The sequence below is a fragment of the Lissotriton vulgaris genome, chromosome 8, assembly GCF_964263255.1.
Source record: "Lissotriton vulgaris chromosome 8, aLisVul1.2, whole genome shotgun sequence".
Taxonomy (NCBI): Eukaryota; Metazoa; Chordata; class Amphibia; order Caudata; family Salamandridae; genus Lissotriton; species Lissotriton vulgaris.
This window is the reverse complement of record NC_141696.1, coordinates 166,101,272-166,117,591: the sequence shown is the minus strand read 5'-3', so window position 1 is coordinate 166,117,591 and position 16,320 is coordinate 166,101,272. Positions and strand designations below refer to the sequence as shown.

General features: G+C 46.7%; 2 protein-coding genes across 2 annotated transcripts in view; both read right to left on the bottom strand.

Annotated features, from left to right (window-relative positions):
- CAPN5 (calpain 5) overlaps positions 1-16,320 on the bottom strand; it is a 494,730-nt gene that overhangs the window by 110,240 nt on the left and 368,170 nt on the right. The window lies entirely within an intron of this gene.
- OMP (olfactory marker protein) lies at positions 11,458-12,089 on the bottom strand. Its single transcript, XM_086933886.1, has one exon. It carries the CDS (start codon positions 12,060-12,062, stop codon positions 11,586-11,588), a length of 477 nt encoding a protein of 158 aa, XP_086790012.1. The 5' UTR covers positions 12,063-12,089; the 3' UTR covers positions 11,458-11,585.

Below are 16,320 nucleotides of genomic sequence, written 5' to 3'. Positions count from 1 at the left end.
TATGCTCGGTGGAGGATATAGAAGTGCACTAGTTGAAATCGCGCATTACGCGTGCTCTTCCAAGCCCTTCTCAGCAGTTGTGTCCACACTGTCTCTTCCTATATCAGCTTCCCATTTACGCTTTAGCGTCCCCAGAGGGGGCAATCCCTCATTGGTCATTCTGGCGTAAAGGCATGTGACTGCTTTAACCGTTCCCGCTGCCATCATAGTATATTGGCAAGCCATCGTTGTTCTCGGTTCAGTGAGCCCTCCCTTCCAATGTGCTTGTATTGCACGTGTTAGTGCTGAATGCAGCAGAAAGCCCCCTCTAGGTAGTTCATACCGGTCTAAGAGTGTCGGAAACGGCAGCAGCGTTCCGTCTTCATAAAGGTCCCCCAGGACTTGGATACCCGCCTCCTCACATTTCTGCAAACTACCTCATTAATATTCATGAGGTAGGTCATTTGCGACCTCCTAGGAAGTGCAAATGGTGTACTATACACCTTCATACACTGCATTTTGCGATTTCTTAATTGTGAATCCTTGCGATTTGCAATTAGGGAATCGCAAAATGCTATCTACGTACATCTGGCCCCAAGCTCACAGCGCGAGTCAAGCTGTTTTCAGGCCTTACCTAGACAGAGTGTGAGCTGCTTGTTGGCAACAGACATACTGTATCCAGTAAATACGTACAGGGCTTCAGGCCTTAAGTCTGATTTGTGCTCATGATTTGATTGCTTTCTTGCCCGAGTTACCCGCAGGGCCGGACTGGCCATAGCGGGCACTGGGCAATCCCCCGGTGCGCCGCACAGGTGGGGTCCGGTTTTGGGCCCTTGGGGGCCATTATTGTTACAGGGCCGTTTTTGCAAAATCGGCCCGTGTACCAAAATCGGCCGAAAACTGGCCCCGGCAGAGAGCTCGGTGGCAACTCCAACCCCCCCCCCCATGTGGCCGGTTTTGGTTCCCAGTCCGGCCCTGGTTACCTGCTCTTGATTCAATGGTTTTACTCCCTATTCTCGTCTCCCTTTTACCCAAGAGGTATTTTAATTTCAACGTTCTATGATTGGATGATGATGTATTTCCTTACACTGCTGATGTCAAGACCTTGCATTGGAGTGCATGAGGGATTTTTTTTCTCCCCCTCTCTCCTTGCTCCTCCCTCTTTTCCCATCCCACTTTTTTTTTTTGTTGTTGCAATTTAGCTCCTCCTCAAACGCCCACTTGCCCCAGACAAGTTCTTCTGCCCGCTGCTAAACACAGTGATGAACGACCATCTTTACATGGTTTTCTAACCACTCCAAGATGCCCGCTGGTGCAAGGCATGTACATAAAGGTTTATGAAAAGTATTTTAGAATAACAGAATAAGAGAGCAGGAGGTACAGCACACGGGATCAGAGCAGGAGAGTGCTGCACAGAGGGACAGTGCAGTGAGAGTAGCATACAAGAAAAGAGCAGAGTGCAGAATGCAAGAAACAGGGAGACAGTGCAGCATTAAAGAGCAAAGCAGTGAGTGCAGCATGCAAGAATAATGGAGGGAGCACAGCACACAGGGAGGTGCAGGAAGCACAGCACACAGGAGACCGCTTGGAAAGCAGCACCCGAGGAGGGCCCCACAGAGGGAAGACCAGGGGGTGCAGCACACCAGAGCAATGCAGGGAATGCAGAACACAGGACTAAGCAGAGAGCACATGACAGGGCAGCACATAGGACAAGCCAGGCAATGCACTACATGTGAACGGAGCAGGGGTGCAGTACACAGATAGACCAGGGTGTGCAGTTTATAGAGCAGGGCAAGCAGTGCATGGGTATGGAGCTGGAAGTACAGCACAAACAGCACACAGAGACAGTGCAGGGAGTGCAGCACATCGTAGGGTGACCAACTGGCATGGGTGCAAATTCAGGACAGTGAGTTTAAAAATTCAGGACAAAGGGACAAAATTTAGGACAAAAATTCAGGACAGCTGGTCAGAATTCAAGACAAAAATTCGGGACAAAAGGTACATTTTAGAGGCACATCAGAGGAGGTCGCGCAATATTACATAAGTAAATAGACAACCAACACAAGTACAAGTCAAAATAAGTTTATATTGGGTTGAGAGAACCTTGCACTGCATGTGTTGTGTGCCGGAGTGAAACTTATATACCTGCGTTTGCATATTGGATGCACCTGGCTAACGTGTCAAAATGAAACCTCCACCCTCCAGAGATTGGCCCCTGGTGATGTGACCGGAGCCCACAAACAAAAGCAGTTTGCCATGCCCTGGGCTCTGGCAGGAGAAGGCCAAGCAAATGCCATCACTAGCCCATTATTATTCTGTATGTGATAATTAGGCCGACATACAGTATGATAATGGGCCAATAGCAGACTGTGCCAGGTCGGGGAGGGCCTCCTGCAGGCCACTGATCAGAGCAGGAGCGTGAGCTGGCCCCTGCAGTGAGAACTACAGGACTCCCAGGCTGCCTGCAGGGGGGAGACCGCTCTAAAATCCGAATTTACGGACAAAAGGAATCCGTGAAAGAATTCTTCACGGACAATGGACAAGAGGCCCAAATTACGTGAAATTTACAGACGGTTCGTCACCTTAAGCACACGGGGACATAGCAGGAGTGCAGTACACAAGGACAGAGTGGGAGGGCAGTACATAGGGACAGAGCAGGAGAGCAGTAAACCGGAATAGAGCAGGGAGTGGAGCACAGAAACAGGTAAAGGGACACAGAGGGACGCTGCAGGGCATTTAGGACAGAAAGAAGGAGCAGGGAGTGTAGTACAGGGTATGGAGCGGGGAGTGCTGCTCACAGGGTAGAGAAGCACGAAGAGCGTATAGGGACAGTGCAGGGAACTACATGCCACGGGACACAACGCGGAGTGCAGTACACAGGAATAGAGCAGGGACTGTGGTACATGTGGACGGAGCAGGGAGTGTATGCCAAGGGGCAGACCAGGGAGTGCAGCATACAGAAAAGAAGAATCAGCAAAGCCACTAGGTTTCGTTTATGCGAGAGCTATTGGCTTTGGCAATGTGTTTTATTCATGCTGTACACCAGAGTGGCTGTTGTGTAATATGGCTAAAGGTTGGTGGGTTATATTGGAGAAGAGTGAAATGGGATAGATTAAGGTAGAGTGGAGTAGGGTAGAGTAGGGTAGAATGGAGTGGGGCAGATTGCAGTGCAGTGAAGTGGGATAGATTGTAGTGCAGTGAAGTGTGATAGATTGGAATGGGGGAGTTGGGTAGATTAGCATGGTAGATTGGGTTGGGGTAGACGGGGAGGAGTTGGGTAGATTGGAATAGAGTAGATTGGGGCAGATTACAGTGGTGTAGATTGGAGTGGGGTAGACAGGAGTAAAGTAGATTGGATAGATTGGTGTAGAGAGGAGTGGGATATTTTGGGGTAGATTGCAGTGGGGTAGGGTAGATTGGGATTTACTGGAGTTGAGTCGGGTAGAGTGGAGTGGGGTAGATTGCATGGATATAGTAGGGTAGAATGGAGTGGGGACAGATTGGGGTACTTTGGAGTGGAGTGGAATGCAGTAGATTGGGGAGTAGGGTAGATTGGAGTGGTGTGGGGTAGATTAAGATGGAGTGGGGTAGACTGGAGTGGGTAGAGTAGAGTAGGGTAGTTTGGAATGGGGTAGATTGGGATAGATTGTAATGGGGTACATTGGAATGGATGAGGTAGATTGGAGTAGGGTAGTTTGGGGTGGAGTGAGGTAGGATGGATTTGAATGGGGCAGATTTGAGTGGGGTAGATTGTGTGAGAATGGGGTAGCTTGGAGTGGGGTAGATTGAAATGGGGTGGAATGATTGGGGTAGATTGGAGTCTGGTATTTTGGGGTGGAATTGATTGGAATGGGTATATTGGAGTAGAGTAGATTGGGGCTGATTACAGTGGGGTAGATTGGAGTGGGGTAGACAGGAGTAAAGTAGATTGGATAGATTGGCGTGGAGAGGAGTGGGATATTTTGGGGTAGATTGCAGTGGAGTCGGATAGATTGGGATATACTGGAGTTGAGTTGGGTAGAGTGGAGTGGGGTAGATTGCATGGATTATAGTAGGGTAGAATGGAATGTAGTGGGGACAGATTGGGGTACATTGGAGTGGAGTGTGATGTAGTAGATTGGGGAGTGGGGTAGATTGGAGTGGTGTGGGGTAGATTGAGATGGGGTGGGGTAGATTGGAGTGAGGTAGAGTAGGGCAGATTGGAGTAGGGTAGTTTGAATTGGGGTGGAATGGAGTAGATTGGGGTAGATTGAACAGGAGTGGGTTAGGGTGGGGTAGACTGGAGTGGAGTGGGATATTTTGATGTAAATTGGAGTGGATTGGAGTGGGGTGGGGTAGGTTGGATTGGTAAGGAATAAGGTGGAGTGGGGTAGAATGGAGTGGGATAGACTGGGTGGATTATGGCAGGTCAAATTGAAAAGAAGTGGGGTAGACTGGAGTGAGAAATAGGAGTGGGTAGTTTGGAGTGCAGTAGATTGGAGTGGGTTAGATTGTAGTGCAGTGAAGTGGGATGGATTTGAATGAGGAGTTGGGTAGATTAGCATGGTATATTGGAATGGGGTAGACTGAATTGGGGTAGATTGGTGAGGAGTTGGGTAGATTGGGGCAGATTACAGTGGGGTAGAGTGGAGTACGGTAGACAGGAGTAGGGTAGATTGGATAGATTAGTGTAGAGAGGAGTGGGATATTTTGGGGTAGATTGCAGTGGAGTGGGGTACATTGGGATTTACTGGAGTTGAGTCGGGTAGAGTGGAGTGGGTAGATTGCATGGATTATAGTAGGGTAGAATGGAATAGAGTGGGGACAGTTTGGGGTACATTGGAGTGGAGTGGAATGCAGTAGATTGGTGAGTTGGATAGATTGGAGTGGGGTGGGGTAGATTGGGGTGGGGTGGAGTAGGGTAGTTTGAATTAGGGTGGAATTGAGTAGATTGGGGTAGATTGAAGAGGAGTGGGGTAGAGTGGAGTGGGATAGACCGGAGTGGAGTGGGGTAGATTGGAGTGGGATATTTTGAGGTAAATTGGAGTGGATTGGAGTGGGTGGGGTAGATAAGAGTGGAGTGGGGTAGATAAGAGTGGAATGGGGTGGGCTGGATTGGAAAGGAGTGGAGTGGGGTAAAATTGAGTGGGATAGACTGGATGGATTATGGTACGTTAGTTTGAAGTGAAGTGGGTAGACTGGATTGAGAAATAGGAGTGGGTAGTTTGAAGTGCAGTAGATTGGAGTGAGTTAGATTGTGGTAGAGTAGAGTAGGATATATTGGGGTGGAGCAAAGTGAGGTAGATTGGGGAAGAGTGGAGTGCAGTGGATTGGGGCAGACTGGAATGGAGCAGATTAGAGTGGGGTAGATTGGAGTGGAGATGAGTAGAGTGGAGTGAGGTAGATTAGGGTGAAGTGGGATAGATTGGAGTGGGATAGATTGGGTGGATTAAGGTAGGGTACATTGAAGTGAAGTGGGGTAGATTACAGTGAGATAAATAGGAGTGTGAAGTTTGGAATGAGGTATATTGGGATAGACTGTATTGGGGTACATTGGAGTGGGCGGAATGGATGAGGTAGATTGGAGTAGCGTAGTCTGGTGTGGAGTGAGGTAGAGTGTATTGGAATGGAGCAGATTTGAGTGGGGTAGATTGTGTGAGAATGGGGTAGATTGGAATGGGGTGGAATGATTGGGGTAGATTGGAGTCCGGTATTTTGGGGTGGAATGAGGTAGAGTGGTTTGGAGTGGGGTGGACTGGGGTAGATTGGACTGGAGTAGGGTATATTGGAGTAGAGTAGATTGGGGCAGATTACAGTGGGGTAGATTAGAGTGGGGTAGACAGGAGTAGGGTAGATTGGATAGACTGGTGTGGAGAGGAGTGGGATATTTTGTGGTAGATTGCAGTGGAGTCGGGTAGATTGTGATATACTGGAGTTGAGTCGGGTAGAGAGGACCGGGGTATTTGCATGGATTATAGTAGGGTAGAATGGAATGGAGTGGGGACAGATTGGGGTACATTGGAGTGGAGTGTAATGCAGTAGATTAAGGAGGGGGGTAGATTGGAGTGGGATATTTTGAGGTAAATTGGAGTGGATTTGAGTGGGGTGGTTTGGAATGGGTAGGTTGGGTGGGGTAGATTGGGAAAGACGGTATTGGGGTACATTGGAGTGGGCGGAATGGATGAGGTAGATTGGAGTAGGGTAGTTTTTGGTGGAGTGAGGTAGGGTAGGGTGGATTGGAATGGGGTAGATCTGTGTGGGGTAGATTGTGTTAGAATGGGGGGTAGATAGGAGTGGAGTGGGGTAGATTGGAATGGGGTGGAATAATTGGGGTAGATTGGAGTCAGGTATTTTTGGGTGGAGTGGGATAGATTGGAGTGGGGTGGACTGGGGTGGACTGGGGTAGATTGGACTGGAGTGGGGTAGATTTGAATTACATGTGGTAGACTAGGGTGGAGTGGGGTAGATTTGGGGGGTGGAGTGGAGTCCGATTGATTGGAGTGGAGTATGAGGGATTGGGGTAGGAAGGAGTATAGTGGGGTAGATGATGGTGGAGTGGGGTAGATTACGGTGGAGTGGGGTCGACTGAGTGGATTGGAATATGGTTGAATGGAATGGAGTGGGTAAATTGGAGTGGGGTACAATGAGGTGGGGTAGACTGCAGTAGGGTGGGTGTAGTGGGGTAGATTGAGGTGGAGTGGGGTAGATAGAGTGGAGTAGATAGGAGTGGAGTAGATAGGGTTAGATTGAAGATGGGTAGACATGGGAGGGGCACATTGGAGTTGGGTAAAATGGGGTGGAGTTGGGTATATTGGTGTGGAGTAGGTTATATTTGGATATATGACGGTACCACGCGTACTTTTACAACGCGTACCGTTACAACGCTACTTTTACCACGCAAGTCGTTACAACGACTTGCGTGGAGGGGCGCTGGATAGTAAATTTTTTAATTTACTATTCCAACTCCAGTCCCCGTGGACTCTAGGGAAGGAGTTGGATAGTAAATTAAACTATTTACTATCCTGGAGCGCCCTCCAGCGCAAGTAGTGGTAACGACTTGCGTGGTAAAAGTAGAGTGGTAACAGCACCGCGTTGTAAAAAATGCGTGCTAACCGCTGTATATCATTATATTTGAGTGGAGTGTGGTAGCTTGGACTGGAGTGGGGTAAATTTGGGTAGAGTGGAGTGGGGTAGTATGGGAATAAAGAGTGGGGAAGAATGGATGGATTGTAGTGTGGTAGAGTGGTGTTGGGGTAGACTGTGGTAGATTGGAGTGGGGTATGTTGTGGTAGAGTGGGGTAGGTTGGAGTAGAGTGGGGTGCATTGGAGTGGGTAGATTTGAGTGGAGTCTAGTAGATTGCAGTAGACTGGACTGGGGTACCTTGGAGTGGGGTGGATTGGGGTATGGTAGAGTGTATTGGAGTGGAGAAGACTGGGGTAGTTTGGAGCTGAGTGAGGTAGATTTGAGTGGAATGCGGTAGATTGGGATTGAGTGAAGTAGATTAGAGTGGAGTGGGGTAGATTGGAGTACAGAGGAGTGGGGTAAATTGGATTGAAGTGGAATGGGGTAAATTGGGTTAAAGTGGGGTAGGTTTGGAGAGGTGTGGGGTGTATTGGGGTGGGTAGATACAAGTGGGATATATTGGGGTAAATTGGAGAGGAGTAGGGTAGATTGGAGTGGAGTAGAGTGGAATGGGGTATCATTGTTTACATTAGTGTGGAGAGGAGTGGGATAGATTGGAATGGGGTAGATAGGGGTGGAGTGGGGTAAGTAGTTTGGAGTGTTGAGGAGTGAGTGGCATACATTGGAGTGGCATGAGGTTGAGTGGCGTTGTATAGTGTCTTAGAGTGGAGAAGTGAAAAGTAGAGAGGCATGTCAGACTGGAGTGTCGTAGAATGGAGTGGTGTGGCGTGGCACAGAGTAAAAGGGCGTAGAGCAGCAGCGGCTCCTCTGCTACAGCGGAGGGGTGTCGCCCCCCTGCCAGAAGTCTAATAAAAATGAAAAATTAAAAGATAGTAAACCTGAGATGATCGTTTTATTTTGTTTCCCTGCTGAGCCTTTAGGGGAGGGGCCAGAGGGGTGGCAGGCACTGAGTGTAGTGGTTGCACACACTGCCTTCAGTGAGCATGTGGGTTTGGCCGGTCATCTCAGGACGGCCAAATTGACATGTACACTGAAGCTGTCTTCAACCTGAGCTGCGTTACAGGGTTGGAGATAGCAGGCACAGGCTCCCAGTCTTACTGGGAGCACAAATGGAGGGTGCTCAGGCCAATTCTGACGCTGCTCTCATGCCGGCAGCAGCATCAGGATTGGTTGAGGGAGTTTGGGAGCCTGTGTCTGCAGGGGACTGGAGCCAGAGAGGAGTAAAAGACCAACGATGCGGCAGGTACGTTTTTTGTTTGTTTGTTTTGTATGTCGTCCCCCCTGCCCCGCCACTTTGCCCGGACACTGGCCGCTACTGGAGTGGAGTGGCATAGTGGGAAGTATGCATGGTGTGGTAGTGCCCACCCACGACAGACAACGCATTTTCAATTGAAATGACCATTAAATTAGCACCAAAATACATTTTTACTGCACACAAACAGAGCCAGATTGGTTGTGGTTGGTTGTGGCGGGCACCGGGCGCATCCCCAGTGGGCCGCCAGGTTGGGGGCCGGTTTTGGGCCCCTAGGGAAGGGCATTTTTGTTACCGGGGTCAGCAATATCAGCCCCCTGCAATAAAATCGGTCGAAACCGGCCCTCTCGAAACAGCTCGGTTTCACCCCCCTCCCTCCAGGGGGTGGGGGTGGGGGACTGAGCAGTTTGCCTGGAGTGGTTTTGGCTCCCAGTCCGGCCCTGCACACAAACGATGAAGTATGCAAATGTCATCACCTTGTGTATTGATGTATTTTGATAACATTTAAATATTGGTTTCCACCACACTTCAGAATTACAAAAAATGTGCTTCATGTGTACTAATTCTGATATATTCTGAAACATCAATACAGTAAAAAAATGTTGTTGTGTGGTAGAAAAAAACACCCTATATGGGTACTGTGTAGGATTTTCACATAAATTCTCGCACTATGAAGTCAGAGAAAGAAAAATAAACAACAAGCTCCCTGGAAGAGAAAGCCTTACATTTGACATCTGCATTTCAATGCACAGCAAATGTGACAATATAAGATCATGATTTAAAGGTCTGTTTACAGAAAACAAGTTTATGGAGGAATACAAAAAACAAAGTTTGGGCTACAGGAGGGATGAACTCAAGCTGGACCGCTGAAAGCAATTAAAGCAAGCAAATTGAAAGCCAGAAAATGTGAGCTACACAGCCAATGGTAAGCAATCAGCGGAATGCATTCCCAGGTCAGCTTTTTGAATGTCCACAAGATGTCTTTAGCAAATCAGGCACCTGCGCTGTCGGATACACGACTACACAGCCAATGGTAAGCAATCAGCGGAATGCATTCCCAGGTCAGCTTTTTGAATGTCCACAAGATGTCTTTAGCAAATCAGGCACCTGCGCTGTCGGATACACTTCGACCTAAACAGATGGCCAACACTCAGTCAGATCTCTTCTACAGGGTTACTCGAGTCTTTGGAAACTCGAGTGTTTCAATGGCTTGTTCTAGGGAGGGGGTGGACAGAGCAGTGTTTCTGTTCTATGACGCTGTTTGCAGCATTCTCTTCATAGACTGTTTATGTGCTCTCTCACGCAAAAACAGCAGTTCATTTTACTCAGAGGCAACACACACGCAAAGAACACGCATTCCGACGTTTTGGTAACGTTTTATTTTTGTTAAAATACATAGTTGGTGTCGGGTGAATAGCAATGGCCAGCGAGGATAATGCATGAAGTGCTATGTGTCAGGTGCATATGCAATTATATATACCATGCTTTACACATACAAGCGATACATTGTTAACAAAACAAACTCAAGCAAACTCAAGGTAAGTGGAAACCATGGCAGGGGAACAAACGCCTCGTCGTCGCAGTTAGTGTACATTTAACCATGATGTGATTGTCATCCGAGAGGCAGTCAGAGTCAGAGGAAAGAAACATTACGAATAGCGGAGTGGCTATAAAACAAGTTGAGGCCAGGGAACGTTAGTTCAGTTTCGAACGTCATTAAACCCCGGAGACGTGAACATCCCTGCGGAAAGGTCGGCATCCTTCCCGCCTCTTGGCTGTACATGACCTCCGTGGTGTTTTCCCAAGCGCGTGCCTCCACTCACGGCCAGCATTGGTGACGCTGCAGCAACAATATGGCCGCCAGCAAACTGTCAATCATTGGGCTGAGTCAGACTTGGCGGCTGGAGGTGTGCCTACACACAGGTGTTCACAGATCCTCAACACTCCCACAACTGGCACCCTTCCCACGGAGAAAAAAAACCGGAAACCAGAGCCCCAATTCACAGAGGTAGGAGTCGAAAAATCGGAACTATGCTTACTTCTGTTTGGAGCACATTTCACACTGTTATGAGTTTTCTAATGAACCCCAGTATGTCTTGCAGAGGCACAATGTTTAAGAGTTATTTATGTCTATGCAATCCTCAACTCTCCTCGTTAAAAACTCTCTCATGTCTATTGTCTTTAGTAGGTTTTGGCTTACTGCACAATTAACTGAACCCAGCCTACGATTGCACCTCCTGCCACCTGCTAATTTGGTGTAGATGGGTAAATAGTGTTGTGTGTGTGTGTCTATTTAGCATTGTCTGCGAATATATTTGCGAGTGTGAGAATGTCAGTATGCGTGTTGACGTCCTGTGACATACACGAAACAGATATCTGCAATTAAAACTGTTTTGAGAGTAGCTTTTCAAACAACCTCGATTTTATGTTTAACAATTATAAAATGTAGAATTGCTAGCTTAATACGGATTTCTATTTAATTGCTTTACTAAGGTTACCTCAGACGTGTAAATCATTAAATTGCCAAATCGGCAAGTTTCTGCCTGGGTTCACTTCCTGCATATAACTTTCTAAGCGCTATTTGAATACTTGAGATGCACAAACTCCCCTTCAGGCCATATATAAATACATATTTATCTGTAATAAGCTATGGTGTACCTTACATTTAGAAACACATATTATCTGCACCAATAGAACACAGTTCTCTTATATACAAAGGTCAAGTCTTACTTACATGGATACCCAAAGTTACACTCAGATTCCTTTTTAAAGTCACATGTGAATTAAATAAAAACGTCCGCATAGGGTAAAATTTAGGACACAAAATCTTGATTCCCACCCACCTCCCAATCGAATAAAAAAAAACAAAAAAACGACCTTAACTGGCAACCGGTTTACCTCACATTGGCTTTTACAGAATTGGTGACATAACTGAGCAAACTCGGGTTCTAGGTTACCAACCTGCTCTCTCCAGAGCATCCCATTTACAAAATAGACTTGAGTCATCTGAACATCATTTATGTGTCTTGAAATTTAACTGGATTAAGAATATCTCGACTGAAACTGCAAAAAATCAATTTAACAGAATGTTGTCTCCAGATAACAGTTTTAACAAAATCTTTTCCCCCAAATTTTGCTTTGTGAACGAAATCCATCTACTTCGTCAAAATCAAAAGTGTCAATCAAGCTCAGAAGGCGGCTTCCGGTTAGATACTTTTAAGATCAGAGAACTTAAGCTTTGAACCCAATCGAGCACCTGACATTGCTTGGTTCAAGGCCGTCCGTGAAGGTCAACAGGAAGTACATCACTTTCCGAATCTTTGCCAGCTCTGCCACCCTTTCTCCAAACTCCTGGGTATCCGCCTCGCTGCAAGACACTTCGTTCTCTCCGGGTTTCTTCCAGAAGGTCCCGCTGGGCTCCAGTAGTTGGCGGTTCATGAGGTTGGTCAGGTCCGGCGTCCAGTGCGGAGAGGTGCCGGTGATGATCAGTTTTCCCGGCTTCTTCAGCTGAATTTTCCACCACAAGAAGCTCAGCTTCTGCTTGGAGAAGTCAATGCGGTAGACGTACTCGCTGGGTTTCAGCAGCTTCTCTCCTTCCTGTGGTTTCTCATTCCTCTGCTGTAGGCTCTGTGCCCGCAGGCGCATGCACTTGGTGAGGTGGGCATCCTCGCAGAGGGAAAGTTCCAACACAGTTGCCTCTGTTGCCATCGCCTCCGTGTGTACGCACCTTGCCTGGTAAACGTCTTGACCTCGATTAGATGTAGAACAGTTCTGGTTCCTCTGGAAGAAGGGAAAAAACACAATTGCAGCCCTTCCTCCCTATCACACTCCCAACGGTGCCAAGCAACACAGGTCACTGACGCAAAGAGTCCCTTGAGGGAGTTCCCCTTGGAGCCCGCTTGGCTAATTTGCAGATCTAGATCACATACCAACCACAGAGTGAATCTCCGGGGAGGTCTGTGATGTCAACAGCCTTGGCAACATCCCTGACGACCACATTCAGTGAGATCAAGAGCACAGTGCATATAGAATAAGTATATTTTACAGCTCCAGTAATGGTGCTGCTGTTTTGAAAGTTGCAAATAAAAAATTAAAAAACAGTTTCATGCATTTTGTCCCCATATTGCCAGTTCAGTAGCCCTGTTTATTCCATAGATACACAATTTAAACTCTTCACCAAAAAAAAGTTTCTTTGGACCCTTTTCTGGTAGAACTTGATGCCAACTTCACAAGAATCTGAAAACTGCCAGCGCTTCTGAATTCTTGTAACAACTGCATTACGGTAACTCTCAAATACAGAAGGATAACATTATAAAAGCCAAGCAGTTTCGAGAGCAGATTCTTTTCCCCAGTTTTATAAAAACTGCAACGAATTGCTGAGGGCTAGCCTGCCCTTGCTGGTCAGGCATCAGTGTCCACTTCTAGCAAGCTCGGAGGGATTAATGCATGATCTCTTACAGTTCTGGTGGGTACAGAATACCTGGAAAAGGTGCAATGATGGACTCTACAAAAGTACACCCAATAGTCCCTTAAGAAGCAAAGCAGGCCCAACTGTAGAAATCAGAGACCCCTGCAGATGAAAGTAAGTGCGGATGAATCAAACTTGTACCTTACCAGTCCATAATTTGTACACATTTTTGGGAAGGGAGATCTATTTTTCACCACCAGACCTTGGACCAGAACAAGAATCGCAAAGACAGAAAAGGGAAGAAGCAAGAGAAAACTATGAGAAAGAGTTTAAGAGAGCAGGAATGAAAAAAACCCACAATGGTGTGAAAAAAATATAGGTTGTGTACGGTGACGGAAGAAATAGGCATTAGGTGGAATAAGAGTAGGCCACCTTAGAATTTGGCAATTCTGGCATTCGGCAGCAGGCTATTAAGAAAAAAAATGTGGCCCTTTAACTATTATGTTTCTTACTGCTACCGACCAATTCATCCACTGTTGCAGCAATTTGAGACCTTAGCTGGTGGGAATCTTTGCAAAAGTCCCAGGTAAACTGTACGTGGTCTTTTTGCAACAATGTAGAAAAACAGGATACAAAGATGTACAGATGTCTGCGCGTGATGTAGCGATCGTCCAGATCCTCAATGCAGCCCACATCCCATTAAGAAACAATGTGAACTAAAATATTGATAAACATCACAATATAGGGTCTGTCTGCTAACAAGCGTTCTGTTGTGCCTTATGGATTTTTCTCTCAAAGAAATCCCACACCTCAAAGCAGTGCAAGGAGCCTGCTGCATTGACCTTCTTGCCTCTCTGGTTTTAACATGCTACATCTTATTTAAAGCTATGTCTGCACTACTCATCAAACATCATTTTACTGAATGTAATTTGACGCTCCCCTTTAGAAGAGACATGGGGCAACCAAAACATGGGTCTAATGTAACTACATTTGCACATTCATACATCAAAGCTAGTAGAGAGCGTAGCGTGCCCTAACACCATCCTCTTGCAGCCCATGTCGCCTAGTCATTAATAACCGTATAGACAACTCACACCAGCAGAGTGGACCCTTTCCTCTAGTTATCTGGGTGAAGGGAAGAGGTGGACTTTCAGAACACTCTACAAGCACTCTTCAACCATTATCCGTTCACTATTATTATGCAGTTCACTGTCCTCGCAATAATACTCGCTGCTGCACTCCTGCCCCGGATGCTGGCTCCATGCCACCTTGTTACTAAAGACTATTGCTCATGTCAACCAACAGTGGAGTGGGCTTCTCTTCCACTCTAAAGGCTGGAAGCCACAGGAACAACAGCCCTGCCTACATGCAAGAGTAATGCAAAAAGAACAACTGATGGACAGAATGCAGAACAATGTCATAATTCACCCCAGTACAAAGATCTGGGCCTAAATCCATCGTTTTTTTGCTCACCATGCCATTCCAGTTTGAACCTAGCCATATGCAAACCAGTCTTGCCCCTGCACCCAATGGCAACAGTCCAGCCCGAACTGCCAGGCCAGATCCTCCCTAGACTGGAAACAAGCATCCTGGGACCGGTTTCACCCCTCATCAGCCAGGATAGTTTGACTCCAGTGGCATGGAGAGCACAGGACTCACGTCTGGGAACAACCCGTCCCACTCGGGGTGACAAATGCAAAAAGAACAATTGATGGACAGAATGCAGAACAATGTCATACATTCACCCCAGTACAGAGATCTGGGCCTATCCATCGTTTTAGCTGGACTGTTCCCTGAGGGACAGGGTGAAGACTGATTTGCATAGAGCTAGGTCTGAACTGAGGTGGCGAAGTAAGCAAAAGAACGATGATGGATTCAACCTAGAACTGTGACTGGGGGTGAGTTTCTGAAAAGTTTCAGTGCTCCGTCCATCATCTCCTTGTGTTTGCTTTGTTCGCCCCATAGTTGTAAGGGTATGCCCAGAAGTGGGTCCTTGCTCACTTAGCTACTGGATTCAAGCTAGCCTGGCTGATGAGGGGGGTAACCCCGAAACCGGTCTCAGGATGCTTGTTTCAGGGTCAGGGAAGACCTGGCACGGCAGTTCGAGCTTGACTGTTCCCATGAGGCACAGGGTCAAGACTGATTTGCATACAGCTGGGTCTGAACTAAGGTGGCGAAGTGAGCTAAGGAACGATGATAGATTCAACCTAGATCTGTGACTGAGGGTAAGTGTCTGCAAAGTTTCAGTGCTCCTTCCATCATCTCCTTGTGTTTGCTACATGCAATAGTAAGGCAGACTTTCATTGCTCTCCCCACATATACATTAATGGTCTATGGTTTTCGCCCCCCTATATCAGCTCCATTATACCTCAGCTGTACATTGACACAAAAAAGGTGGTCTGCAATGCCCACGTATTGGAGATTTGTGATGCCCGTTTATTAGCCTGTCAATCACCAATCTGCCATTATGGGTCAGCAAACAGAATGACTACGGTGCGGATACAATAGCACCTAGATTGTTATCCCAATGAACATTTGTAAAGATTGTAGTATGCGTGGAAGGATGAACCAATACATAGCTTCAAAAACATCAGCTGACCTGGCTAATTAAGGTCAATACACCGCCCCATTCGCTAGTTTTAGCATGAAAAGTAGATTGTCAGTATCGAGAAAGTACCAGATTTAGAGAACATTTGGCTATAGACATTGTGCAGAATTTTGGAATTTACCCATAAGGGAAATATTTGACAAAGGCTCATTAGAAAAGCCCATCGCCAGTTCACGATTGCAAATGCAGCATGAACCAAATGGACCAGCCTGGATGTGAGGTCAGCCTCCATCTCTACAAACGCTGAACAAATACTCCTGGAATATTGCTTTTACTGTTAAATATTGGAACATGTGGTAAAGAAACCTGGTCTGCAGCAAGCACTTGCTATGCCAACCACTAAGTTTTTTTATACCTGAAGTCTACATGTTGGGACCCAAAACACACATGTCAATTTATATTCAAAAAGAGATATTGTGGACATACGTGCTTTTGACTAAGTGATTAACTTAACTTAGCATATGCCCCAGACGGTAGGTCAGTGAATTTGTAGCTTTGTAATAATGTAATGGCAACTTCATCACCAGAGTGGTCACCGTGGACAAAAGTCTGCTAGAAAGGCAATACTTTGAAACAAATCTTAAGACGTACCCCCAATGTCTCAAGGGCAGTGCCTTATTTTTTAGAATCATGATTCAATTATGACCAACCTACCCCACAATGGCACAAACGTCTTCCATTGTTCCTGGAAAAAGAATCATTCGTCCAGGGACAACGCTGAATGGATTTGTGAAACCTTGGTCTTTGTCAAGGGCACAAGAGTGATTAATGCGTCACTCTTATTGAAGGAGACGGGCTGTTTGATACTCAGTACTATAGCTCTGCTGGATACTATTGAGTGCAATAACAATTTCTGAGATCAGTCAATCAACTACGTTTGTGAGGACGAATGCCAAAGGAGCTCACGTGCTTCCTGCGTGTTCGGCATGTGCTCGCCAGCCACACCTTCT